Source organism: Chrysochloris asiatica, unplaced genomic scaffold, assembly GCF_000296735.1.
Source record: "Chrysochloris asiatica unplaced genomic scaffold, ChrAsi1.0 scaffold00024, whole genome shotgun sequence".
In the NCBI taxonomy this organism is placed as follows: Eukaryota; Metazoa; Chordata; class Mammalia; order Afrosoricida; family Chrysochloridae; genus Chrysochloris; species Chrysochloris asiatica.
This window is the reverse complement of record NW_006408542.1, coordinates 3760954-3788542: the sequence shown is the minus strand read 5'-3', so window position 1 is coordinate 3788542 and position 27589 is coordinate 3760954. Positions and strand designations below refer to the sequence as shown.

The 27589-nt window shown below is 37.5% G+C and overlaps 1 protein-coding gene across 1 annotated transcript; it reads left to right on the top strand.

The window, feature by feature from the left end:
* The first annotated feature begins 58 nt into the window (after positions 1–58).
* CEBPZ (CCAAT/enhancer binding protein (C/EBP), zeta) lies at positions 59–27146 on the top strand. Its single transcript, XM_006839363.1, has 16 exons — positions 59–229; positions 2606–4110; positions 8715–8946; positions 10027–10210; positions 11873–11961; positions 14304–14357; positions 15032–15134; positions 15232–15300; positions 17530–17596; positions 18654–18754; positions 20049–20106; positions 20875–21068; positions 25130–25219; positions 26324–26385; positions 26466–26547; positions 26872–27146. Exons 1-16 carry the CDS (start codon positions 74–76, stop codon positions 27009–27011), a joined length of 3186 nt encoding a protein of 1061 aa, XP_006839426.1. The 5' UTR covers positions 59–73; the 3' UTR covers positions 27012–27146.
* The last annotated feature ends 443 nt before the right edge of the window (positions 27147–27589 follow it).

Below are 27589 nucleotides of genomic sequence, written 5' to 3'. Positions count from 1 at the left end.
GCTCCTAGCTGGAAGTACGTCACTCCGTCAAGCGGAAGTAAGCCCTGGACAGCACGCGTGTGCTTTGCTAACCATGGCTGCAGCTAAGAAACCTTTGGAATTTCATGCCAGTAGGCCTTGGGGACCGGAGGAAGGGGTAGAAGATCCGGACGAGGACGACGAGGACGACAACGATGAAGCCGAAACTGGGTTCTCCCTGGAGGAAGTGTTACGGCTTGGAGGCACCAAGGTAATGGCCGTGGGCTTTCAGGGACCTCTAGGAAAACGGAATGGACTAGCAGGGCCGCCGGGACCCAGACCCCACCTTGGGGAAGTGCCTTGTACGCTTCCTGCCTTCCTCTTTTCCACCTTCTGCTAGCAGAAGAAAAGTCGTTTCGAATTGGCCATTCTAAGGGTGTAAGCCGTCCTCATTTTAATGACGTAGTGTAGCATCATTCCATCCCATTGGAGAGGACGCGTCCTGATTTCGTGGGATCAATGATTTGAACGACATTGGTGTTGAAATTTAAATTTGTTCACACGGGGTACGTAAACATGCTCACTCTACACTTAAGAAATCGTAAATTCTCTTGGAATTTGTATTTTCATTAAGAGAGAAACGGTCAACAGACTGTTGATGCTGCGTAGTTCGGTAGAGAAAGATAAAACGAGAGGGGTGATTGGGGGAAACCTCAAAAGGTGTTTGAGCAGATACTGAAGAGGAAGGAGTGAGCTTGAGACATCCATTCAGATGGAACAGCAAATGCAAAACGCTGAGGCAGGAATGTGCCTGACAGTCCATGAACAGCAAAAATGCCTCTGTGGTGAGACAGAGTAAAGTTAAGGGAGTGTGGTGGAACTGAGGTCCAAGAGGTAAAGAAGCAGCCTTTTGCTCTGAGAAGCTACATAATTATTTTGTTTTGAGACAAGACTGGGGGATTAGAGGCAGGAGAAATTCAACCAGCCTACTTACAGAGCCGACTGACACTTTGCTCTATTTGGGGCTCTATATGCATACAATACAGAATTTAAAAGGTGTGGAGAGTTTTATACCTTCTAGGAATATTCTATACATTGGCACGTATGTATATTTTGTTATTGTAAAGTGCCATCAAGTTGGTTCTCACACACAGCGACCCTTTCTAAGAGCTGTCTCTCTCTCTTAAAAGATGTTCTACATGTTACTCTTTTGCACAAATGGTACTATCTTATATGTATACTATTTTACATCTTTCTTGTTACTATCTTAGAGATCCTTTCATATCACTCCATAACAATCTCACATTCAGTTTTGGTTGCATAAATCATTGTGTTTGTCTTCAGTTATCTAACTAGTCATTTTTTGTGGATATTAAGTTGTTGCTGGTCTTACTGTTTAACTAACGTTGCGATGAATAACCTTAAACATATTTTTTTCCACATTTGTGTGTGTTTAAAAGATTTTTGTATAACTATTAAACCAAAGGGTATGTGCCTTGTCATTTAATTGAAGTTGGCACATTGCTCTTCCTGGAGATTGTGTCACATTATGCTCCCATTCACAATATACAATTCCTTTTCCCTCATCCTCACTCAAAATCAACTGTCAGTGTTTAATTTTGCTCATCTGGTAGATTAATCAATAATGTATCATTTTAATTTGAGTTTCTCTAAATGTCAGTGAGGGTGAACATTTTTTTACATTTTTAAAGAGCCAATTTATTTTTCTATGAAATGTGCATTTCCTTTGCACACTTTTCCATTGAGTCATTTTCTTATTGGTGTGTAGGAAGTTTTATATTAAACTACATTAGACCCAATTATTTTGATACAAGTAGAAATTTGTATGTTTTTCTGTGATAGTGATAAATTTACTGATTTACTTTTAAAGGTCCCTGAGCTTTATGTCAGATTGGAAAGATTTTCCTTACACTGACATAAATTCTGTTTTTTATTTTGTGGTTTTTACTTTTCACATTTAAGTTTGATTCAACAAGTATTTATTTTTATATGGGGGGGGTGGGGGTTATGTGCCGTGGAGTCGGTTCCGACTTACAGCGACCCTGTACAGGGTTTTCAAGGCTGTAAATCTTTACAGGAGCAGAAAGCCTCATCTTTCTCCTGCGGAACAGCTGGTAGTTTCGAACTGCTGACCTTGAGGTTCAGGACAGGCAATCCCATGGTTTGTTGTTTTTGTTGTCCTGGTGTGGCGCTGCAGCTTAATGTGCTAGACTACAAGGTCAGTTTAAACAGCAAAGTCAGCGGTTTAAGCTCACCAGCCACTCCTCGAGTACCCTATATAGGGTCACTATGAGTCAGAACCAACTCAGTGGCACTTGACAACTAATACCATGATGGCCCAATGTAATTGATTATGAAGATTCAAAATTCAAATTAACTTTTTTTTTTAATGAAAACCCTCAGCATTTATTGTGATCTGATAATAACATAAAGGTAATGAAAACAAAATGAACATGTTTCAGAACTATAGTCATTAACAGGGACACCTACAAAAGGGGCAAAATAAAATTGTTGCCTTCAACAACTTCTCATTTCATTAGTCATTTCTAGTTGGATCAAATTAACTTTTGAAGTTTTAACTGTCTTATATGTAATGTATTTTAAATTTCATTATTTTTTCACGCAGCAAGATTACCTTATGCTGGCTACGTTGGATGAGAATGAGGAATTGGTGGATGGTGGTAAAAAAGGAGCAATTGATGATCTTCAACAAGGTGAACTGGAAGCATTCATTCAGAATCTTAGTTTGGCTAAGTATGCAAAAACTTGCTTAATTGAAGAAGAAGATGAACGGGCTAAAAAAAAAAATGCCAGTAAAAAAGAAGCAAAGGCATCTAAAATCGATAGTAAAAAACATAACACAGTGGAAAGTGAAAGGGCATCAATCGATAAGATCAAAAGTAAGAAGAGACCAGAACAACATCCTGGTGAGAACAGCAGCACCTTGCCAAAAGTAAAAAAAGATAAGCAACAAGACATTTTTGAATTTTTTGAGAGACAGACGTTGCTGCTGAAACCTGGGGGGAAATGGTATGATCTGGAGTATAGCAATGAATTTTCTCTGGATCCCCAGGCACAAGATGTTGTGTCGAAGTACAAAGCCTTAGCTCAGAAGTTGTATGAGCATGAAATCGACTTATTCAAAAGTAAGACACATCATCAAAAGGGAGGCTCCTCTACCTGGATGAAAGCAATAGTGTCATCGGGGACACTGGGTGACAGAATGGCTGCCATGATTCTTCTTATTCAGGATGATGCAGTCCACACACTCCAATTTGTAGAAACTCTCTTGAACCTCGTTAAAAAGAAGGGCAGCAAACAGCAGTGCCTCATGGCTTTGGATACTTTCAAAGAGTTGCTCATTACAGACCTTTTGCCAGACAGTCGAAAGCTACGGATTTTCAGCCAGCATCCTTTCAACAAACTGGAAGAGCTGTCCAGTGGCAACAAAGACTCAAGAGATAGAAGATTGATACTATGGTATTTTGAACACCAGTTAAAACACTTAGTGGCTGAATTTGTGCACACCTTGGAAACATTAAGTCACGATTCATTAGTAACCACTAAAACTCGAGCTCTTACAGTGGCTCATGAGCTTCTTTGTAACAAACCTGAAGAAGAAAAGGCTCTTCTCGTGCAGGTGGTAAATAAACTGGGAGATCCTCAGAATAGAATTGCCACAAAAGCCTCCCACCTTTTAGAGATATTACTTTCTAAACATCCGAATATGAAAGGAGTCGTTTGTAGTGAAGTTGAAAGGCTACTCTTTCGTACAAATATCAGCCCTAAAGCTCAATATTATGCCATTTGTTTTTTAAATCAGATGACCCTCTCCCATGAAGAAAGTGAGTTGGCTAACAAATTAATCACTCTCTATTTTTGTTTTTTTCGGACTTGTATCAAGAAAAAAGATATTGAGTCCAAAATGTTAAGTGCACTTTTAACAGGAGTGAATAGGGCATACCCCTATTCCCAGACTGGTGATGAAAAAGTGAGGGAGCAGCTAGATACACTGTTTAAAGTGCTACATCTAGTGAATTTCAGTACCAGTGTGCAGGCTTTAATGTTGCTGTTCCAAGTAATGAATTCTCAACAGTCAATATCGGATCGCTATTATGCAGCATTATATAGGTAAGTGCATGCTATTCCAGTATATGAATGTGGTGGGTTACCTGGTCTACTGTAGCTCTTGGAGTCTACAGATGCTACAACAGTAGCTGCATTTGGCAGCTACCTGAAAGGTTGGAGGTTCCAGTTCAGGTAGAGGGGACTCAGAAGAAAGGCCTGGCACTGACAGTCTACTTACAAAAAAGCAGCCATCAAAACCCCATGGGGCACAGCTCGATTTTGGTGGACATGGAGTTACCAAGGGTTAAAGTCCACTTGATAACAGTTGATTAGTGATTAGTACACCATATACATAGTGTCTGTCTGTGGGGCAAGAGAATTTGTATAAACTAATTTAGCTCCTTTTCCCCTTTCCAGTAGTAACTTACACTCATCACCTTTAAATAAGTCACTCAATCTTTGTTTCCCTGTTGGGCAGTTATGTGCTGGATACTTTGAATAAGTTGTTTTTATTTTGAGGTTGTAAATTAGCATCCAGAAAAATCTAAATGAATACTAAGCATTCTGTGTTTTACTATATGGGTTTAAAATATTTTTTATTTTTTTCAAATTTAATATTTTTAATATTAAATGAAACTGTAGGTATAATTAAAATTGTCCTGTTACCTCCTCCCTCCTGTCCTCCACCTAGTCATCCAGTAATTCATTCAACAGTTTTTCTTTTGTTTTGTTTTGAGTGCTTACTATATGCTAGGATAATCACTGGACCGCAAGGTCGGTTTAAACCACATGGTCAGCAATTCAAACTCACCTCCCACTCAGAAACACTACGGGGTCACTATGAGTCAGAAACGACTCTATGGCACTTAGTAACTACGTGCTGGGCACTGTCCAAGAGCTCAGGATGTAGCAAGTTAAAAATTCTCTTTGAAGCGCTTTCATCCCAATTGAAGAAGACATGGTAAGCCAGTAAATGTTTTAGGTAGAAAGTATTGGGGATTGCAATTTTACTTTTTTTTAACATTGGAAGATTTTGCTTACAGAACTTTGCAACTGTCCTGTAACTCACCCGTTGACTGGTGATGTTTTGACCATTTGAACTCAACCAGCTACGTGTAAGAACTTAACGTGTTTCCTCTTAATCTTCTGTCTGTATGTATGCTGTAAAAAGATGTAGCATAGAGGTTAACATACTGGATTTAGCTACGCTGCCTGGGTTTGTGTCCCAACCATAAGTTTACTTAATTATCATTAAGGCCCTGTTGGTAGACATTTTGTGTAATATTGTTTTACTGTGCTTCATTTTATCTCTAAAATAGAGAAAACCACCTCTCTGTCAGAGTAATTATGAAGATTGTGAAACTGTCTCAGAGTTACACAGCTAGTAATGATAGAATGCACCATAGATAAGTACTGAACTGCTAACCATGAGATTGGTATTTCAGACCCACCAGCCACTCCTCAGAAACCCTACGCCAGGGTCACTGAGTCTGAACCTGTTCAGCAGTGCACAACAATAAGAAAGAATGGTGACTTGAATGAAAATTAATGTACACACTAATTCATGTATCTTTATATGTATGTTAAGTGCTAAGCAATGCCTAAAGCACTCAAATCTGCTGCCATGCATCCAGTTCTGACTCCTAGAGAACCTATCAGACAAAGTAGAAAAAAATCCCCATAGGATTTGTAGTGGAGTGTGCCTCACGGTCAGCAGTTGGAAACTACCAGGCATTCTGTGGAAGAAAGATGAAGCTTTGTGCTCCTGTAAAGACTTAACAGCCTTGGAAATCCTAAACAGGGTCACCATGAATTGGAACCAACTCCACAGCATTACCACCACCACCACCATTCTTTAAAATTCTTAATCACTGTGCCTCCAGGGCTCGTGAATGTTTAAGTGTTCACTACTATCCTTATCATTAGTATTATGCACTCCGCTTTGTGTGGGACTACACAACCAGGAAAAGCCAAATTTGGTGGCAAATCTAGATCTATTGGCTTTGAAATTCACAACATTTCACTACACTAATTGTAAAAAAAAAAAGTCTCAAAAGGCCTTTTCACAACTCTTTTTTTTTTTTAAGTTAAGGTTTTTATTGTGGATTGAGTGAAAGTTTACAGGACACATCATCAGTTTCACATTCAACAATTCATATAACTTGTTTCATTACATTGATTATAATCCCTCCATATGCCATCAGTTAAAAGTATTTCTCTTTATTCACTTTAGCTTTTTTTAAAAAACACAAACAAAAAAACCCACTCAGGCATACATAGTAAATTACATCTCCAAAGGGCACATTCTGCAAGTCTGCTCCTGGCCACCAGCTCTTAGTCCTTCTCAGTTGATGAATCTAAAGTCCTCAGCCGCTCCCCCTCTCCATGCCCCCATCCCTTTCTCCATTTCTGGCACTGCTGCTTCTCTGGATAAGATCCCGCATTTTATTTGTGCGTTCCTCTCTTGATGGTCCTAGGGTTTTTCACAACTCTTAAGAGACTACAGTTTTGTTGAAGTAATGGATACTTAAGATTTTTCGCTTAGGGAGAGTTCCAAAGATGAAGGTATAGAGATTTTGGGGTCTTCGGTTGTTCTGCTTGTTAGTGGCCATTGAGTTGGCTCCAACTTATGATGACCTTATGTATAACAGAATGAAATGTTAAATCAGTCCTAGGATAAGCACTAAACTGCCCACCACAAGTGGCTGGTGGCCGTTCAAACCCACCAGCCACTTTTGTACAGAATTGCTGTAAGTCGGAACCAACTCCATGCAACAACAACATACCATCTTTGTGATTATTGGCATCTTTAAGTGAATTCTTGTGGCTGTTGAGTTAATCTATTTCATTGCGGTTTCTCCTCATTTTCATTGACCCTCTACCACATATGATGCTCTTTTAGTGATTGGTCTTTCCTGATGACTTGTCCAAAGTAAATAAGACAGAGTCTTGGCAGCCTCACTTCTGAGGCGCATTCTGATTGTGCTCTTCTAATGCTGATTTGTCCATCCTTCCTATTATGATGGACATCTGATTTGTAGAAAAAAGCCCTGGTGGCTTAGTAGGGTAAACCTTGGGCTGCTAGACCAAGGTCAGCACTTCAAAACCCACCCATCATGCCATTCTTTGGGAGAAAGATAAGGTTTTCTTCTCCCATAAATCTGTTTAGCATCACAACTGTTTAACTAGTAGCTCCTCACAACAATCTAACTTCTCTGAGGAAGCGAACCTTCCTAAATTCTTTAATTTACTATTTGCCAAAAATTCACACAAATGAGTTCCCTCAAAGGCTTTTGTTATGTGCTGAGTCTATTCTGACTTGTGGCAACCCTATAGGACAGAGTACAGCTGCCTCATAGGGTTTCCAAGGCCGCAATCTGTATGGAAGCAGATTGACTCATCTTTCTCCTGCAGAGTGGCTGATGGAAGGTTTCAATCACCAACCTTTGGGTTAGCAGCCAAGTGCTTAACCAGTGTGCCATCAGGGCTCTTTCAAGGCCTTGAAGTCTGCTTAAGTAATTATTGGATCTTGATTTCCCCAAGAATCTTTTTAAATCAAAATTTCCCTAATAAAGTGAGTAATGTTAGTTGAAAGATATAGCTTCATTGTTAAATACCGTAGCTGCATTTAGAGAATTCTCAGAAATGAAAAATTGAATTCATAAGTCAGTGAGCTAGTGCCATGTATAAGAACATGATTTATCAAAATGTGAGGAACATATTCTCTGTCAAATAGTGTGTATGCTCATCTGAATTAGCAAATGTTTCTGTTGTGGAATAGAATATACAAGAGGGCTTCAAAAAGTTCATGGGAGATTCTGTTTTTCCACAGACTTTGAAGCCCTGTCATACGACTAAAATAAGTAGCAAAATAGATGAAAATGTTTTTTTAAAAAAAAAAAATGAAATGGGAAGGCAGAATAATACAGACTGAGAATATTATCAAGAGGCACTAGAATTATGGAACCGATGAGTGGGGGAAACTGAGTATGCAGAGCAATATGAAAACACGTCCCAAGTTTAAGTACTTTCTAGCATTAATGGAAAAATTAATATGTTACTAGCCAAGGAGGTAATGAAATCCGCATGTTATTATGGCATAGCTAGAAGATTGTGTTAATTCTAGGTGCCCTGTGTGGCATCTCTGGGGCTCAGCAACTATGATAGAGCGTGAAAGTAATATGAGATCATAATTAAACAGGCTTTAAAGACATACTTCAAGGAGAGAAGGACACGTAACTTTATAGGTCCAATATGTGAAAGGCTATCATGTAAATATATAATTAGGTTATTTTGTATTGTTTCAGAGAGAAAAAATAGAATTAATGGTTGGAAATTATGTAGAAGCAAATTCATCTGTGAGTAAGAAGGGATTGTCTAACTACATGAGTTTTCCAAAATTGAATTGGATTTCTAGTGAGATAGTGAACAATCCACAATCACTAGAGATTGCACCACCACTTTCTATGGAAGTTCATTTATTCACTTAACAAATGTTGTTAGGTTTCCCCAAGTTGGTTCCAACTCATAGCAACCCTATGCACAACAGAATGAAACACTGCTCTGACCTGCACCATCCTCACACTTGTTTGAGCCCATATATGGATGTCTTTTGGTTGTGGAGATGTTTTATGAATAAACATTAGATCTTGGTTTTGTTTTTACAGGAAAATGTTGGATCCAGGATTATTGTCGTGTTCCAAGCAAGCCATGTTTCTTAACCTTGTTTATAAGTCTCTGAAAGCTGACATCATATTGCGCAGGGTGAAGGCTTTTCTGAAGAGGTTACTTCAAGTTACTTGTGAACAGATGCCGCCATTCATATGTGGAGCTTTATATCTTGTTTCTGAGATACTTAAAGCAAAGCCAGCTTTAAGAAGTCAACTAGATGATCATCCAGTATGTTTTACAACTTTTTTTGTGTCTTTTAAAATAGATTGGGTTTTTTCGTCGGGTTCAGTAACAGTAGTTTACTTAGTTTTCTCTCTGGGGCTTATCAGCATGCATCTTTGAGTCAGTTTACTGACTGGACATGTTGCTGTATTCCTCTACTGGTAATAAACTACACTAACAATGATGAGATTGTTTTCTAGTTGCTGTCGAGTCAGCTGACCCCTGTCAACCTCATGTGTGTTTGAGTAAAACTGTGTTCCGTGAGGTTTCAGTGGCTGCTTTTTTAAAATAGTTATCTAAACCTTTCCTCAGAGGTACCTCTGGGTAAACTCCAAACACCTACCTTCCAGTTAGCAACTGAAGACGTTCACTGTTTGCAACCCCATACAATTAACAGAAAGTTAGAAAGCTCGTAGGCTTCTTAACCTTGTTTCTTCTATGTGAATTGAAACCAATAATAGCTCCAGCTTTAAAGGGTTATTTATTGACATTTTAGTGTGATTAGTAAATACTTTCAAGGTCTCAGAAATTTATCTGTGGTTGATTGTTGTTAAGTGCCATGGAGCCGGTTTCAACTCTTATCAACCCTTTATAGGGTTTCCGAGGAGCACCTGATGAGTTTGAACCGCCAACCCTGAAGTTCAAACCGACCTTGTGGTCAAGTGTTATCCTACAGCACCACATCAGGACTCCATTTTAATAGTGGTGGCGTTCTTAGGTGCCGTAGTGTCAGTTCCAACCCATAGTGACCCTGTATAGGGTTTCTGAGGAGCAGCTGTTAAGCTTGAACTGCTGACCTATGGTTCAAACATACATGCGGTCCAGCACATTAACCCATTGCAGTCTCCAAATCTCAGAGGTTCTTGGCTCAGACATTTACTATATTATATTTCAAGATTATGATCTCAACTCTTATTCTGAATTTTATTGATAGCCATCATTTATTTTACTTTGATTTGAACTTTGTGGTATTTTACCAGAATTTCCATAATCAAAATCAAATTCTTCAAAACTGTGTTATTAATTGAATTCAGACTTGGAACTTTTAGTTGATTAACCCATATTTATCAACCATTTATTTCTTAGGAGTCTGATGGTGAAGAAAATTTTGTTGACATAGGAGATGATGAAGACGTGGAAAAATTCACTGATGCTGACAAAGAAACAGACAAAGTCACAGAAGTTGAGACTGAAGAAGCCATGTCTGAAAGTCAAAAGGAAAGTAAAACACCAAAGTCAGCTTCCTGGGTACACTTTAATAATTTGAAAGGTAGGGCATTGTTTTGTTTTTCTAATATTATTTTAAATCCTTAAATTATTCTCTTGAATTTCTGAACCTGAGAGTTCTGTTTCCCCTTTGGTCTTAATAGAAGTTACTTTTATACCTTTCTGGAAATCGTAAGTATTGTTTTATTAAAATGGGATCTCATAAGTAAATCTATTCAGGATCTCTGATGTAATTTTATATGTAATAATCATTGATTTGTTTATTGACAAAACTACATATAATAAACATTTTTAAATAGTTTACAAATGAACTCAAATACCTTATTTTGGAGCTGTGAAAATAAAATGAAAAAATTTATCATTTGAGGTGCATAGTAAATCTCATTTCCTCTGCTACAAAAGTAATGAGTTTACACCTTAGAAGCAATTTTATATATAAAAACTTCAAGCAATCTTGGACCCAGAGAGGGAAAGGGACTGTGGCCCGAAAACTGGAGGGAGGAGGGGAAAGTGTAGGGGGCGGATTTCTGGAATATACCCTTTGGGTGGTTGATGATGTATGGAGGGAATTGGAACCATGGCAGTGAGATTATATATGATGGAATGAATGTAAAACTGAAGTTCCCCCATGTAAACTATCATATAATTCACAATAAAACATTAAAAAAAAAAATTTTTCAAGCATTGAACACATATGAAGACATCCAATGAAGTATATATCAAAGTTTGACTTGTAAAAAAAAAGTAAGTAGCATAGAACTTTTGCTTCTTTTAATAATCATACTCATCCTCTACCATTTCATAAGGAGAGCCACTTGAAATTATTTGTTCATCCATATACACAAAGGGAAATGAATCTATTATTTGGGTGTTAGAACTAAAAGAAATCTTAGAAATGCAGAAATACAGCACTAGCCATAAGGATCACGAAACATGGTGCCAGACCATTTCTTCAAACTTGTGGGGTTCTTGGTCAAAGTAGTTAAATATCTCCAGGCTTCGGTTGGTAAAGTATAAGAATCTGGTTGTTGTTAAGTGCCGTTGAGTCGGTTCTGACCCATAGCGACCCTACATAGGGTTTCCAGGGAGCGACTGGCGAACTTGAACCGCTGACCTTGCAGTTCAAACAGCTTTGCAGCCTGGTACATTAACCCACACCACCACTCCAGGACTCCAAGAGTCTGGTAGCCTCCTAGGAAGTTTTTATAAGAATCTATCCATTGTCCTAAAGTCTTAACTGAGACTAAAGAAAGATATTGGACACTCAAAGGTATTGAAGTTCTGGTGTAGCACTGTTGGTTAATGTGCTGGACTGCAAAGTCCACTTTGAACCTGGAGACTTACAGTTCAAGCTCACCAGTGGCTCCTTGGAAGCCCTATACAGGGTCGCTATGGGTCAGAACCCGACTCAATGACATTTAATAACAACAGCAAAGCTCCAGAAAAATTTATATCTGTGCCATCTTCAGGTTACTTAGACTTATTAATCCTAACAGAAACTTTTTGTGGCTATTTTAAAATAGCAGTTTTTGAAAAGCTCTTTTAATATTTGGGATTAATATGCTGCTTTGAAGAGGCTTGGAGCTTTTAATCTAGAAAAAGATACCTGACTAACATGTTAGAATTGGTTATGGTTTTAATGGGTTCTTGAGCTAAGGAATAAAATATCTGAAAAATACCTCTTCCTTCCCCACCTCCTTTTCAGGTGGCAAACAAGTAAATACATACGATCCATTCAGTAGAAACCCATTGTTCTGTGGAGCCGAACATACAAGTCTTTGGGAACTCAAAAAGGTAAAATAATTTCATACTGTCTTTCAATGCATTTGTGCCTTCTGACTTTAACACCTTGAAGCTTTTTTTTGTTATTCTTATAATTCTTATAATTGATAAGTTGATACCATTATTTAGGCATCAGTTAATTCTTATAAGAAAGCAATGGAAATACGCTTCAAAGCTATAATAGCTATAATCCATATAATTAAAATCATCACATTAAATTCCCACATTTGAAGGATTATAATGTATGTGGTAGTGGTTCCGAATCAGGCTGCGAACCACAAGGTCAGCAGTTCGAAACTACCAGCTGTTCCGTGGGAGAAAGATGAGGCTTTCTGCTCCCGTAAGGATTTACAGCCTCAGAAACCTTGTACAGGGTCGCTATGAGTTGGAACTGACTCCATGACACATCACAACTTGTAGAAAGTACTAAATTACATGCATGGTGTGAGTTGTCTTTGGTAGGGAGATACAATAATCACATCTAACAGCTCTAAAATGTGAATAGAATGGTTTATGCAGTAGATATATCTGAAAAGTTTCATGTTGATATAATTTTTGGCAAATAAACACGTTTTAAATTTATCAAAGGAACACGTAGAGTCATTCTGTGCTTTCTTAGTTTATTCCCATGCAGGCATTCTCAAACTGTTATCACAGAGCTTGATAGTCTCTGGCATCCTTTCAGTGAATCTGCTAGGTCAAAATTACTTGGATAATAATACTAACACATGATTTATTTAAGTCTTTATCACCCAATTTAAAAATAAAATAGTAAGAATGGTAAAGCATGAAAAGTTACTGATTGTATTGTCTCTACCCTAAATTAGGCTTCTTTTTAATATTCTGTGAATTTATGGCAAGAATAAATATGTGTTGTTGTTAAGTGCCTACTAGTCAGTTCTGATGCATCACGACCCTGTATAGGGTTTCCAAGGAGGACCAGCTGGTGAGTTTGAAGTGCCAGCCTTTTGGTTCAAACTGACTTTTCAGTCCAGTGCTTATCCTACAGTGCCACACTCCATGCATACAGCATAGTTATTATTTTTAATAAACCTGTTATAAATTTTAAATATACTAATCCATGACAGAAGTAATATGTATGTTCTAGTCTTATGAGAGAAGCTCTGGTAGCGTAGTGGTTATAAGTCAGGTTACTTATCCTACAGCCAGCAGTTCATAACTACCAGCCATTTCACTGGAGAAAGATGAGACTTTGTGCTCCCATACAGATTTACAGCCTCAGAAACGACTCCACGGCATATAACCACCACCACCACCATTATAAATTATGGAATCCTGGTGTGGCACTGTGGGGTAAAGCACTGGACCATAAGGCCAGTTCGAACTGCAAGGTCAGCGGTTCAAACTCACCAGCCACTCCCTGGAAACCCAGTACAGCAGGAATGGGGAACATTTTTCTGCCAAAATTTATAACATCATTCACAGGCCATACAAAATTATCAAATTAAAAAGTAGCCTGCTATATTTGGTCAAACATTTAATTAACTCACTCCTAATATGGAGGCAAGGATGGCCAAATTTCGTCTTTCATACTTCGGACATATTGACAAGAGGGACCAGTTGCTGGAGAAGGATATCATGTTTGGTAAGGTGGAGGGTCAGAGAAAAAGAGGAAGACGCTGAGTGAGATGGATTGGCAAAGTGGCAGCATCAGTGACAGTAATAGTGAGGTCGGCCCAGGACCTGGCGGTATTTCGTTCTGTTGTGCGTAGGGTCGCTATGAGTCAGTACCGACTCACTGGCACCTAACAATGTGATGGCTACAGGAAATCTGGTAGTGTGTAGTGCTTACGAGTCAGGCTGCTAATCTCAAGGTCATCAGTTCGAAACAAAAAGCTGTTACATGGGGGTAAGATGAAGCTTTCTGCTTTTGTAAAGGTTTACAATTGCAGGAACCCTTATACAGGGTTACTATGAGTCGGAACCAACTCCACAGCACACCAACACCACCAATGTGATGGATGGAACTGTGGTTGCCTTGGCAGAGCCAGACTAAATGATTTTGCAGACCTTATGTGGCCCCCAGGCCTGATGCTCCCCGCCTCTGCTATTCAGGGTCTCTAGAGTCAGAACGGACTCAAATGGTAATGGACAACAATATTTTAAAGTATAAATATTTAATTTTTTTTCTGATTTAATTTCTAATGTAAACATCATGAACCTTGGAGTCAATAAATGTATAGAGGGATCCTTAGACCAAAATGTTTGAGAATCATTGTTCTAATATATTTGCTTTGTAAGGTTAAAGTTTTAATTCTTTGGATTTTCTTAAGTAATCTATAATTGTGGTAGCAACTGGTACTAGAAACACTGAAGTACATTTTTCTTTTTAGCTATCTGAGCATTTTCATCCCTCTGTGGCCCTTTTTGCAAAGACTATCCTTCAGGTGAGTGTAAATATTGCAAAGATAAGAAATAAGAGAAACAAAATTAACTAATGTTAGGTAATTGAATGTACAGTGTTTTCATCACGTAATAGCAGTAGATACATTGTTGCTGCTTTGTTAAAAGAGCAGTAGCCTGTTTAACGCAGAACAGGAGATAATTCAGAACACTAGAAAACTACAACACATCTGGCTTTTCTCTGAAGAGAGACTGCCCTCCTGTGTTTCATATGCTGCATTCGACACTTCAGGACTTCGATCCTGGTTAATGGGAAGATGATCTACAATATTATTTACCTTTTCATAGGATCAGTATGCATTGCTTGCATGTCTGTCTGTATGCATGTGTGTATGTATGCATTTAATTTTTCAAGTAAAGAACATGCCTAAGATGAGTCTTTGAAAGGTCATTTATTACTATTTGAGGGATCAGTCCCTGGAGAAGAACATCATGCTTGTTAATGTAGAAGGTCAGTGAAAAAGAGGAAAGCCCTGAACACCATGAATTGACACAGTGGCGGCAACAATGGGCTCAAACACAGAAATGATTGTCAGCATGGCACCTAGCAACAACCTTCATTTTAACATACTAGAAACTTGTTTTGTTCCTGTCTTTTTTATCTGGATGCATGTATATAATTTGAGTTAAATTCTTAAATCTCTTTCCCTCTTTTCAGGGAAATTATATTCAGTATTCAGGAGACCCACTACAGGATTTCACCCTAATGCGGTTCTTGGATCGATTTGTATACCGAAATCCAAAGCTGCATAAAGGCAAAGGTATGTGTCTATATAATTAACTATTTGTCTTTCATTGTTGTTGTTTTTCAAACATACAGCTATGTTTATATTATATTGCACTGTTTTTCCATTTCAGAAAACACAGACAGTGTTGTGATGCAGCCAAAAAGGAAGCATTTTATAAAGGATATCCGTAGTCTTGCTGGTAGGTATAAGTCATGGACAGTTGAAACTGAAAAGACAGTACCAGGCAGTTCAAAAATAAAAAATAAAAAACTCACTGCCATCAAGTTGACTCCAACTTGACCCATAGCAACCTTATAAGGGTTTCCAAGACCAACTTGACCCATAGCAACCGTATAAGGGTTTCTAAGACCATAAATCTTTATGGGAGCAAACAGCCTCATCTTCCTCCCATGTAGCAAGTGGCTGGTGGGTTTAAACCACCAAACTTACAGTTAGCATCCCGGTGCCTAACCAACTCATAACACTATTTCTCAGAGCTTCTTAATATATAAAAGGGGACGTCAAAAACTGTGGAAAAAAATGGAATTCAAAGATACTTTCTAAAGCCCCCTCGTATAGTTGTGTTATTCTCTGTTCAGTTGATCAGAATAAAACCTGAGCATGACAGGCATTGAAGCCCTGGTGGGCACTGTAGGATAAGCACTGGACTACTAACCAAAATATCAGTGGTTCAAACCCAGCCACTCCTTGGAAACCTTATATAGGATCACTGTAAGTTGGAACCAACTCAACAACGGCACTTAACAGTAATCAGAGGCATTATCACCCATTGTTTATTCCCCAAAATATGTACATATTAACTTTACTATAGAAAATTTCAGACATATCCAAAGTAAATAAAATAGTATGAACAACTTCCCTGTACCCCATTACCCAACTTCAACAAGTATCAACATATTGTCATTTTTATATTGTCTGTAGTTTTATCAATAACCCACACACATACACATATACACTTATAATTCATACCAACTCTTTGATAATTGATTTAGCTGAACAAAATTCTGCAATTGGTTTGTTATGGAGCACCATTTTAAACTTAGTTAATAACCTATTTCTATAGGCATCTGAAAGGCTCCCTGGTGGCATAGTGATTACTAGTTGGGCTGCTAACTGCAATGTCAACTGTTCGAATCCACTACCATTCTGAGGGAGTGAAATGAGACTTTCTGCTCCTGTAAAGATTTACAGGCTCAGAAACCCTGCACAGAGTCACGATGAGTTGGAACCAAGTCAGCCGCACACAGCCACCACCACCACCCATCTTGTGGAGTTAATTGTCTGTTTTTCTATTCAGTATAGACATTTCCTGTGTACCAGATTCCAAGTCCTTTATTTCCTTTTTCAGTTTAGTGTAAAACTGAATGAACCAAAACAAAACCCATTGTCTATTGAGTCAGTTCTAACTCATAGAAACCCTGTAGGACATAAGTAGAACTGCCATGTCTGTCTTCTGTGGAGTGGCTTTGAACCACTGCCCTTTCTAGCTTAACTGCTGCACTATCAGTACTCCTAGGATTAAACCAGACTATGTAAATCCTCTATCCAACTAACTTATTTCACAGAAGTCCAAACCAAGAGGTAAAAGGACTATGCCCAAAGTCTAATGAGTTAGAAATCAAATCCCCTTTTAATCAAGGTAAGTTAGAATTTATCATCCTCAGAATTTAGTAAAACAGGCTAATTCTGTTTATTGTGGCAGTGTAGAATAAGCACCCGACGCAAGGTCAGTTTGAACCACAAGGTCATCAGTTCAAACTCAGCAGCTACTCCTTGGAAACGCTGTACAGGTTGTTATGAGTCGGAACCGACTCAGTCTTACTGAACAACAACATGGCTAATTCTATGTTTATTCCCAGATTGGCGAATATTATTGTAGTTTTTCTGAAATGAGAATGGTAAATCTGAAATTATAATGAAGAGAACCATTACATTAAGGATGGAGTCCCTGTATAGCATAAACCTTTAAGTGCTCCACTGCTAACCAAAAGGTTGGTGATTTAAGTCCACCTTGGAATAAAGATCTCACGATCTCCTAAAAAATCAACCACTGAAAACCTTGTGGAGCACAGTTCTACATACACAAAGTCATGAGTTAAAATCGACTCGATGACAACTGGCTTGGCTTGGCTGTAGTAAGGATACAGTTGGAGGACGAGACTGTTCTGTTGGTGTGAGTTGCACTGATGGCTGTGCACTGTCTACTCTGCTGGCCACTGTTCCAGCTGTTTACATGGTAGGGCCTTCCCCACATAGGCTTTTCCCCAGAGTTGTCCGTTACTTCACAGGATGCCTTCTGTCCCTGTTCCTCATGTTCTAAGCATTCTCTATTTATTATTGTGTCATTGAATAGCATAAAAAGAATTACTGAAATAAAGTAACATTTTTAACTAATTTGTCTTCTTAGTGAACAGTAAGGAGTTCCTTGCAAAGGAAGAAAGCCAAATACCTGTGGATGAAGTGTTTTTCCACAGGTAAATATACTTGATGTAGTTTTATTTGGGTGGGGAACTATTAAAATCTAAAATTTATTTCCTAAAAATGATTTGATAAGATTGTTGGTAAGTGCTGTCAAGTTGATTCTAGCATACCTTAAAACAGTCAGGGCAAATGTCAGGATCAGGTTTTATGAAGGGAATTGACACATCAGTCATTTTGTTAATCTTACTTAAAATACCTAAATGAAACAAAAAGTTGGGTATTTTGTTTTTTTAATAATCTCACATAAATTTTGTTTTGTGAGTCTCAGCTTTGTGGAACTTAGTTTAAGGTAGTGAAAAAGAGTTCATGAGTTGTTTATACAAAATACAGTTGTTAAAGAAGAATTAGCAATACTTTTTGTGCTAGTATACGAAGTCCTAATGAGCCTACTAGTAGTATTACCACTGCCTTATTGTAGTAGAGTAGCTGCTATCTCATCTGATTGATGGGTCAGTTTGATTTGGTTTACTTATTAAATTTTTGTACAAGGAATTTTGAAAGGGTAATTTCATCTGCAAAATGCTCATAAGCTTCACTCTACCCTAATATCAGAAAAGGATGACTGCTTTTTTAAATATTTGTTATTTGAGGACATTTAGAGCCACATTTTATATTACTTTAATATATCATTGGGTTAATGCACAAGACTTCAAAGCCATTTCAACTACAGGACCAACAGTTCAAGCTCATCATTCGCTCTTCGGAAACCCTATACAGGGTCGCTATGGGTCAGAACCAACTCAACGGTGCTTAACAACAACAATATATGCTTAGTGTGAAAGCTGCAACCTTTTACTATATTATTTTGATTGAGGTGTTATGTTTTAATGAAGAACTAGTTTTAAAAGAAACTGAAATTTACTACACTTCAGTAGTTTTGTTGAATTCAGAACTGTTGCTTCTGTAATACAGCTTCTAGTCTTCTATATCCAATTGAATATGCTTAACAGCTTTTACAATTCTGATTGGTGTCAATGGTCATAGTTAGTTTGGTGATAATAAAGTAGGTCCTTAATAAAGCTTTCATATTTTGGATGCTTTTTATTTTAGGTACTATAAAAAAGTTGCTATTATTAAAGAGAAACAAAACCGGCATGCAGATGAAGAAAGTATAGAAGATGTGGATGATGATGAATTTGAAAAAATGATTGGTAATTTGTTTTTGTTGACTTTATAACTTATAAATAATTGCTTACAGACCGTGGGACATTAATAGTATAAGTGATCTGATCTTAATTTAAAAAAAAAAAAAATCACTTAGTGCAAATTATATTGAAAAGAAATATTCTAATGGTAAGTGGGAATTTGCCTACCTTTATTCCAGAAAAAAAATGATTTTGTTTTAAACATTTCTTGTGAGAAAACATTTTCTTTATATGTTTATACTCACAGCAGTACCTAACAACAAAATATTCATTCTCCATTTTTGTGGTTTCTTTGGGGAGGCGGGGGGGGAACAGTGACACTTTGTGCTTTAAGAGAAAGTTTACATGGAAATTAGTCTTCCAATCAGTCATTCATACACAGATTGTCACATGACATTGGTTGCAGTCTCTGCCTTGTGTCAGCACTCTTCCCTTTTCCTCTGTGGGTTCCATTCCCAATAGTCCAGGGGGCACAGGTTGCCCTTTTGGTATTGGGTAGCTGGTTTTTCTATGGAGCACATTCTTCTCAAGTGTTATTTAATAGTTTATTTAATAGGCCCATCTGTTAATTAGCTACAAGGTAACCTCTCATGGTGTGTTCAGTTTTAAGTTATTACTAGGTTATCCTAGCACATAGTTTCAGGGATTCCTTCAGTCTCTCAGACCAGTAAGTTGAGTCTTTTTTGTTTTCATTTGAATTTTCTTCTACATTTTTTAACCATTCTAACTGGGACCTTCTATTGTGGTTCTGGTGAGTAGTGGTTGTGGGCAGCACCTTCTAGTTTTTCTGGTCTCAGGTTAGAGGATGGTGTGGTTCAAGTGGGTCTTTAGTCCTTTGGACTAATTGCTTCCTCATTTTTGCTGTTTCTCATCTCCTTGTACTATTAGTGACAGTCATCTGTTTTGCCTATTCATAACCAAGGGAGTTAGAAATACTTTAATTCAAATTAAATAAAATAAAAAACCATGAGTAGTAAAAAGGTATACATTTGATTTAACTTTAGTTGCGTACTGTTCTAAATCTACTTACATAGTCCTAAGAGTAAAGGACGTCATTTGCTAAATATTTTATTTGATGTTTATTCTCCTTCTAAAACAGCCATAGAAAGAAACTGAAACTGGGATTCATATTTATTTAGGCATTTGGATATGCTATGTTCACAGGCTTAGAAACCTTAAAATAAAACTAACATGAGTCACATATCATTTTGGTGTTTACGTGTAATCAACAGCAGAGTCATAACTATTTTATAATAATTGATTCAGATATGTCAACAATTTATATATTATTCTCTGGCAGATACATTTGAAGATGATAATTGTTTCACCTCTGGAAAGGATGACCTTGATTTTGCTGGGTAAAATTCTTTAATTGTTTATTTATTGTCACTGTAACTGACTGTACCTACAAGATTTCCCAAATATTTGTCCTTCAGAACACTAGAGCACTAGACTGTGCGATGATGTATGGGGGAAATGTATTCAAATGATTGGGGAAGTGGATACAGTATATTCATTTTGGGCCTTTATAATGCACATTGTTGTTACAGTCCTTAAGTATTGTTAAGTAGGTTTTGACTTAGAGTAACCCGTGTAGGTTTTCCAAGGAGTAAGTGATGGGTTTGAACTGCTGACTTTGAGTATTGGTATATTAAATATTTAATATACTATTCTGGTCTGTAAGGAGCTCTGGTAGCGTAGTGGTTACGAATGGGGCTGCGAACCTTAAGGTCAGCAGTTCGAAACTACCAGCCGCTCCGCGGGAGAAAGATGAGGCTTTCTACTCCCGTAAAGATTTACACCCTTGGAAACCCTGTACAGGGTCGCTATGGGTCGGAACCGACTTGACGGCACTTAACAACAACAACAACAATTCTGGTCTGTAACTCTTTCTCACTATAGATATCTTACCAGCCTGGTACCCTAGAATCACTAAAATATACTTTAAGAAAAACTGCTCTGTTTTCAGTTACCAGGAATCCTGGTGAAGCAATGGTTAAAGAGCTCACTGCCAGCCAAAAGGCCAGTGATTCCAACCCACAGCCACTCTGGGGGAGAAAGATGTGGCAGTGTGCTGGACAGCAGTAGGTTTGGCATATGCTTTTATACCTTTGTTTTGTTTCCAGAAATGTGAAAAAAAAACCAAAAGGAGCTAAGGATAACCCAGAACATGAAGATTCAGAAGGTAGTGATGAAGATTTCGATAACCTGGATGATGATGAAGTTTCTTTAGGAAGTATGAATGAAGAATTTGCTGAAATTGATGAAGATGGAGGAACATTCATGGATGTATTAGATGATGACAGTGAAGGCATTCCAGGTAAATAACCTTTTTTTTGTTGTTTTTTTTTAAATAGATAACAAACTATTAAGACAAATAAATTTGTATTCCTTTCTACTTCAACCTTAGGCTACTGCTTCTGTTGAAGGTTGTGTTCTAAAGTTGGCCTTGTTTCAGATTAACATTAAATTCACTAGAAATTTTGCCTGCCATTTCAACTAAAAAATTATTTTAAGGAAACGTGATTTTTGAGATTATGCCTTTTAACAATTCATCTGCTGGTATGCAGTACCAACTGGTTAAATAAATTGTCTTTACTGGTAGGCTAGAAATCAATGTTTGTAATTAGTATATAGCATAAATGAAGAAGGTGGGTATTTTTTCTTACAAATAGCAAAAAAGTACCCAAATTGCCACCACTGAGCTGTCAGTTTGTCGTACTGTAGTGAGTGGTTTCTGTGTTGCTGTAATGCTGGAAGCTGTGTCTCCAGTATCTTAAATACCCGCAGTCACCTCATGGTGAAAAAGTTTCTACTGAGCTTCCAGACTAAGACAAACTAGGAAGAAGACAAGGTGGGCCACTTCTGAATGTTTACCCACTGAATAGTAGCATGACATTGTCAGATCTAGTACCAAAAAATGAAAACATCGTAATACCAGAATATTGTCAAAATTGTGCCAATAGATGAACCCCTCAGGTTGGAAGGCACTCAAAATGCAATTGGGGAAGAGCTGCCTCATCAAAGTAGAGTTGACAGTGGTGGTGCAAATGAATAAAAGCTACTGGAACCTTCATTTGCTGATGGGGCACAACTCAAAATGAAGAGTAACAGCTGTGAACATCCATTAATAATTCAATGTACAAAGTATTGTTGTTAAGTGCCATAGAGTCCATTCTGACCCATAGCAACCCTGTATAGGGTTTCCGAGGAGCAGCTGGTGAGCTTGAACCGCCGACCTTGCAATTCAAATGGCTTTGCAGTGTGGCACATTGACCCACAGCGCCACACCAGGACTCTGTACAAAGTATGAATCTAGAAAAATTGGAAATTGTCAAAAAATGAAATGGAATGAATAAAAATCAATAGCCTACATACACATTAGTGAGCTGAAATATACTGGTATTGGTCATTTTGAATCTGACAATCATATGGTTCACTATACCAGAAAGACAAAATTGAAGAGGAATGGCATATTTGTCATCAGAACATTTCAAGATCTAACCTGGAGCAAAATGCTGTCTTTGATAGCATAGTATCCATATGCCTACCAGGAAGACCAATTAATGCAACAATTATTCAGATTTACACACCAATCAATAAAGCCAGTAATGATGAAACCGAAGAATTCTTCCAACTTCTTCAGTTTCAAATGGATCAAACATACAGTCAACATGTATTGATAATTACTGATGATTGGCATGCAAAGGTTGGAAACAAAGAGGAAGGACAAGTAGTTGGAAAATATGGCCTTGGTGATGCTGGAAATCACGTAATAAAATTTTGTAAAACCAATAATTTTTTTCACTGCAAATACCTTTTTAAAATAGAATAAAAGATGATTGATATCACCAGATGGAATGGTAGAATACACAGAATCAAATTGAGTACATCTGTGTAAGACACTGTGGAAAAACTCAATGTCATCAACAAAAACCAGGCCATGGACAGACTGGAACGGACCATCAGTTGCTCAAGTTAAGCCTGAAGTTGAAAAAATATAGGTGCACATGAACCAAATGTGATTTTGAACCTGAATCTAGAGATCATCGCAGGAATAGAACTGATGCATTAGACACTAATGACCAAAGACCAGAAGAGTTGTGTGATGTCTTTAATCAAAAACATCATACAGGAAGAAAGCAGAAGGTCACTAAGAAGACATGAAAGAAGGAAAAGACCAAAATGGATGTCAGAAGAGACTCTGAAACTTGCTTTTCCAGCACAGAGATGCTAAAGCAAAAGGAAGAAATGAGGGTAAAAGTTCAACAGAAAATGTAAAAGGGCAGCTTGAGAAGACCAAGTCATGTATGATAATGAAATGTGCAGTCCTGGAGTTAGAAAACCAAAAAGGGAAGAACACGCTCAGCATTTCTCAAGCTGAAAGAACTGAAGAAAAAATTCTAAGCCTCGACCTGCAATATTGAAAGAATCTATGGGCAAAATACTGAGTAAAGCAGAAGGTGGAAAGAATGTACTTGCTACACCAAAAAGAAATGGTTGCTGTTTGACCATTTCAAGAGGTAGCATTTCAAGAGTCAGTGGTACTGAAGGAAGAAGTGCAATGTGCACTGAAGTTACAGGCAAAGAGCGTGGCTCTGGGATTGGTAGGATGCAAATTGAAATCTTTCAACAAACTGTTGCAGCACTGGAGGCACTCACTCATCTATGCCAACAAATTTGTCTGACTGATTAGAAGAGATCCATATTTGTGCCAGTTCCAAAGAGAGGGATCCAATGGAATACAGACATCATCAAGCAATATCATTAATATCATATGCAAGTAAAATTTTGCTAAAGATAATTCACAAACAGCTGCCACAGTAAATTGACAGAAACTACCAAGGTTCAGGCATGGAATGAGGGATATCATTTTTGACTTCAGATGGATCTTAGCTGAAAGCAGAGAATACCAGAAAGGTGTTTACTGGTGCCTTTATTGACTATGCAAAGGCTTTAAACTGAGTGGATCATGACAAACTATGGGTAACATTGCAAAGAATGGGTACTCCAGAATACTTAATTGTGCTCTTGAGGAACCTCTCCTATAAATAGTCCAAGACTAGTGATATACCGAATGGTTTAAAGTCAGGAAAGGTTTGCATCAGGGTTCTTGCACTATATTTATTCAATCTGTATGCTAAGCACATAATCAGAAAAACTGGATTAGAGGAAGAATGTGCCATCAGGATTGAAGGAAGACACATTAACAACCTGCAATATTCAGATGATAGAATCTTGGTTGCTAAAAGCGAAGAGGACTTTTGTAAGATCAAAGACCACAGGCTTCAGTATGGGCTTCACCTCAGTATAAAGAAAACAAAAATCCTCACCACTGGAACAATAAATAACATCATGATAAATGGAGAATAGACTGACGTTATCTAAGTGTTCAAGAGCAAGGATGTCAGTTTGAGGACTAAGGTGAGCCTGACCCAAGCCCCAGGGTATTTTCAGTAGCTTTACATGTAGGTGAAATTGGATACTGATTAAGAAAAGCCATAAAAGAATTGATGCATTTGAATTAATGGTGTTGAGGAAGAATATTTAAAGTACTATGGACTGCCAGAAGAATAAACAAATCTATGTAAGAAACTCTGGTAGCGTAGTGGTAACGAACTGGGCTGCTAACCTCAGGCTCAACAGTTCAAAACTACCAGTTCCCTGGGAGAAAGATGAGGCTTTCCGCTCCTGTAAAGATTTACAGCCTCAGAAATCCTGTGCATGGTCGCTATGAGTCAGAACCGACTCCACGGCACACAACTACCACTACCACTACCAAGTTGGAAGAAGTATAGCCAGAGTGCTTCTTGGAAGTCAACATAGCCAATTCTTTGTCTCTCGTACTTTGGACATATAATCAGGAGGAACCAGTCCCTGGAGAAGGACATCATATTTTGTAAAGTGGAGGGTTGGAGAAAAAGAGGAAGACCCCCAACAAGATGGATTGTCTCAGTGGCAGTAGCAGTGGACTCAAGCATAACAACAGTTTTGGGGATGATGCAGGACCTGGCAGTGTCTTGTTCTGTTGTGCATAAGATCGACTCAGCGGACACCTAACACGAACAACCACCCAAAATTGTGTCCTTGGACTATTTACTAAACTATTTCTGTATCTCCATGTACATATACATCCCATCCTGCTAGCTAGAACACACCAGAAGTTTACTCTTACTTTAAGGAATTTTATATTATTTGGTATTATTACTGAATCTATCTAGTAAATTGTTTACTTATACAAAATATGGGACTATGTCAGTATACATCTTAGGGCCCTGACTTAACTCTCTCCTCAAAACCTATGCTAGTGTAGCTGTGAAATAAAGAAGGTAGAATATATTTCCTATAAATTACATAATTACTTTATGTTGTTGTTAATAGAACTTGATGGTGAGGACCACTCCAAAGTTAGTACCAAGAGTCACAAAAGAAAAGGTGTAAATGACTTTGACTTTGCTGGATCATTTCAAGGTAAGAAAATGCATTTCATGTATTTTAAAGCTGAAGTATTCACCAGGTAAAAAGCACTATTCATCATCATTTTGAAAGATGAACTTTTCTAAATTCACTTTTTTCTCTTCTCTTTTGCTTAAGGAAGAAACTTTTATAATGGTTTTATGAGTTATTTTCTTCCTAAGTTCATTCATTCTTATGTTTAAATATCTCTGGCCCATTATTTTAATTCCTGTTGAAACTATTCAGTTTTATGTACGCTCTAGATTTTTCCACTGAAACCTGTCCTGTTTCTTGATCAATTCTCAGACATTTGAGTCTTTTAAAAATCCATGTTCCTTTCTCAACTTCAGTTTACCTTTTTCTGAGATCTACCATTTTTCTGCTAGATCACTTAGTGAGATTTTACCTTTTAGCTTAACACTTGTAAGGTGTTAATAATATAAAAAGTATTGTATCAACTAACAGTTAAGTGTTTGATAGAAAACGTAAGAAACACTATTATAAGGAGTAAAAGAGACTCCATTTTTTTTTTTTTTTTTTTTTTTACATATAAAGACTCTGTTAAATCTTGACCAGAAGTAAACACAAGACAAAGACAAACATATAAAACCCTGGTAAGGAAAATCATATGCATCATGAAGAGTTTCCAAGGATCTGTCTCCACCCACCTCGTGACCTTTTTTTTTTAATTGTAAACTGAGTGATAGTCTACATGGAAGAACATTGGCTGTACACCATCGTTTCCTTGCAATTACAGTCTCCTCTGTGCTTCACCATTCAACAGTATTTCTTCCAGTCCCTCTGTTTTTCTTTGCTTTTTTTGAGGGGTTGGGGGTGACACGTGGTGACCTTTTATAGCGCAAAAGAAACTCCTTACAAACATGAGTGAGGGCAGCAGCCAAGCCCATCACAGAGGCACACCGAGCCTACGGAGAGCAGGAAAGAGACTGTTGAGGAACGGAAACAACAACAAGGGGATAACTGCACTGTGGGTCTAAATCCAAGGAATGTATTTTTTAGCAAAACTATGTTGAAAAGTATACATTTTCTCATAAATCACCGGATTTAAAATTAAATTATCTTGGCTTATCCTTCCTTTTTTCTTTTTTTCCAATCCAGGACCCAGGTGCAAAAAAAAAAGGAATTTTAACGACTCCAACCTATTTGTATCTGCTGAAGAGGTAAGGTTAATGTACTACTTTAATAAGCTAGCTATTCTATATTGTTTTAAGCTTTCTAATAACTTTATTTTATTTTTAAGTTTGGACATCTATTGGATGAAAATATGGGATCCAAGTTTGATAATATTGGCATGAATGCCATGGCTAACAAAGATAATGCAAGTAAGTACCTTGAATTTTTTATTCAGTTTTAAAAAAAAGTCTTGACTTAGAATTTCTAAAGATGTAAAACTTAAAGGAGCTTCAGAAAGTTTGTAGAAAAGTTCCATTATCTTTTCATTCCATTCTTTCATGAATTTTTTTGAAGCCCCCTTATGTATTTTGAAGGGTCTGATACAGAAGAAAAGTAACACACACAGTGGATGGACTTAGACATTGTGAGTGGGGAAGGAGCTGTAGACCTGGAGTTCCTATTGAGTCAGGTGTTCTGCGGGACTGCCAGCAGTCTACGGTGTCTCAGGCATCTATCTTCTGTTTCTTCCAAAGGTTTCAAGCAGCTTAAATGGGAGGCTGAACGTGATGACTGGCTACACAACAGAGATGTAAAAAGTATCATCAAGAAAAAGAAAAATTTCAAAAAAAAGAAGTTGAGAACCACTCAAAATACTAAAAAGCAAAGAAAGTAGTGTTTTTTAAATATTTGTAAATTAAAATTTTACTTACTCCTAATTTTTGCTATTTAGCCATTTTTCTTGATCTTCCACTCTAGTTCCATATATTCCAGCTTGTTCAATGGATTTATAATAAACTATAAATAAAAACATATGCCATTTATAAAATCATGTGAAACGTTATGAAAATTTAACTATACTGAGGGGAAAAAATTCACACTTTTTAGATTTCTAAAAGTAAAATGAAAAAGAAGACAGTAGGATACATATTGTATATACATGCTCTAGCAGTCTTCTAATCATTGTAAAATAACTTAAACTGACCTTAGAGAAGTTAGCAAGTCTAAGATCAGTTTTTACATTTTAAGCAGTGACTTGGCCAATAGGAGAGAAGCTCAGAATCCAGCCCATTAGACAGCTGTCTACAGATGATCATTTCTAAGGTCTTCAAAGTAAAAATGGGGCTGAATAGTATTGTTGGAGAGTGACATATCCCAAAATAAGAAACAACATCCTAGTACTTAATCAGCTGAAGATCTTAAATTTATAGGTTACCTGAAAAGGTTGTTTTATATTCTTATTTTTAATTAAGA

Excerpts from the sequence above, each read along its gene's own strand:
- CEBPZ (XM_006839363.1), top strand. The coding sequence starts at position 74 with ATGGCTGCAGCTAAGAAACCTTTGGAATTTCATGCCAGTAGGCCTTGG. Across the intron at positions 10,211-11,872 it reads ACACTTTAATAATTTGAAAG|GTGGCAAACAAGTAAATACA; the intron begins GTAGGGCATTGT and ends CCTCCTTTTCAG. Across the intron at positions 25,220-26,323 it reads CTTTGCTGGATCATTTCAAG|GACCCAGGTGCAAAAAAAAA; the intron begins GTAAGAAAATGC and ends TTTCCAATCCAG.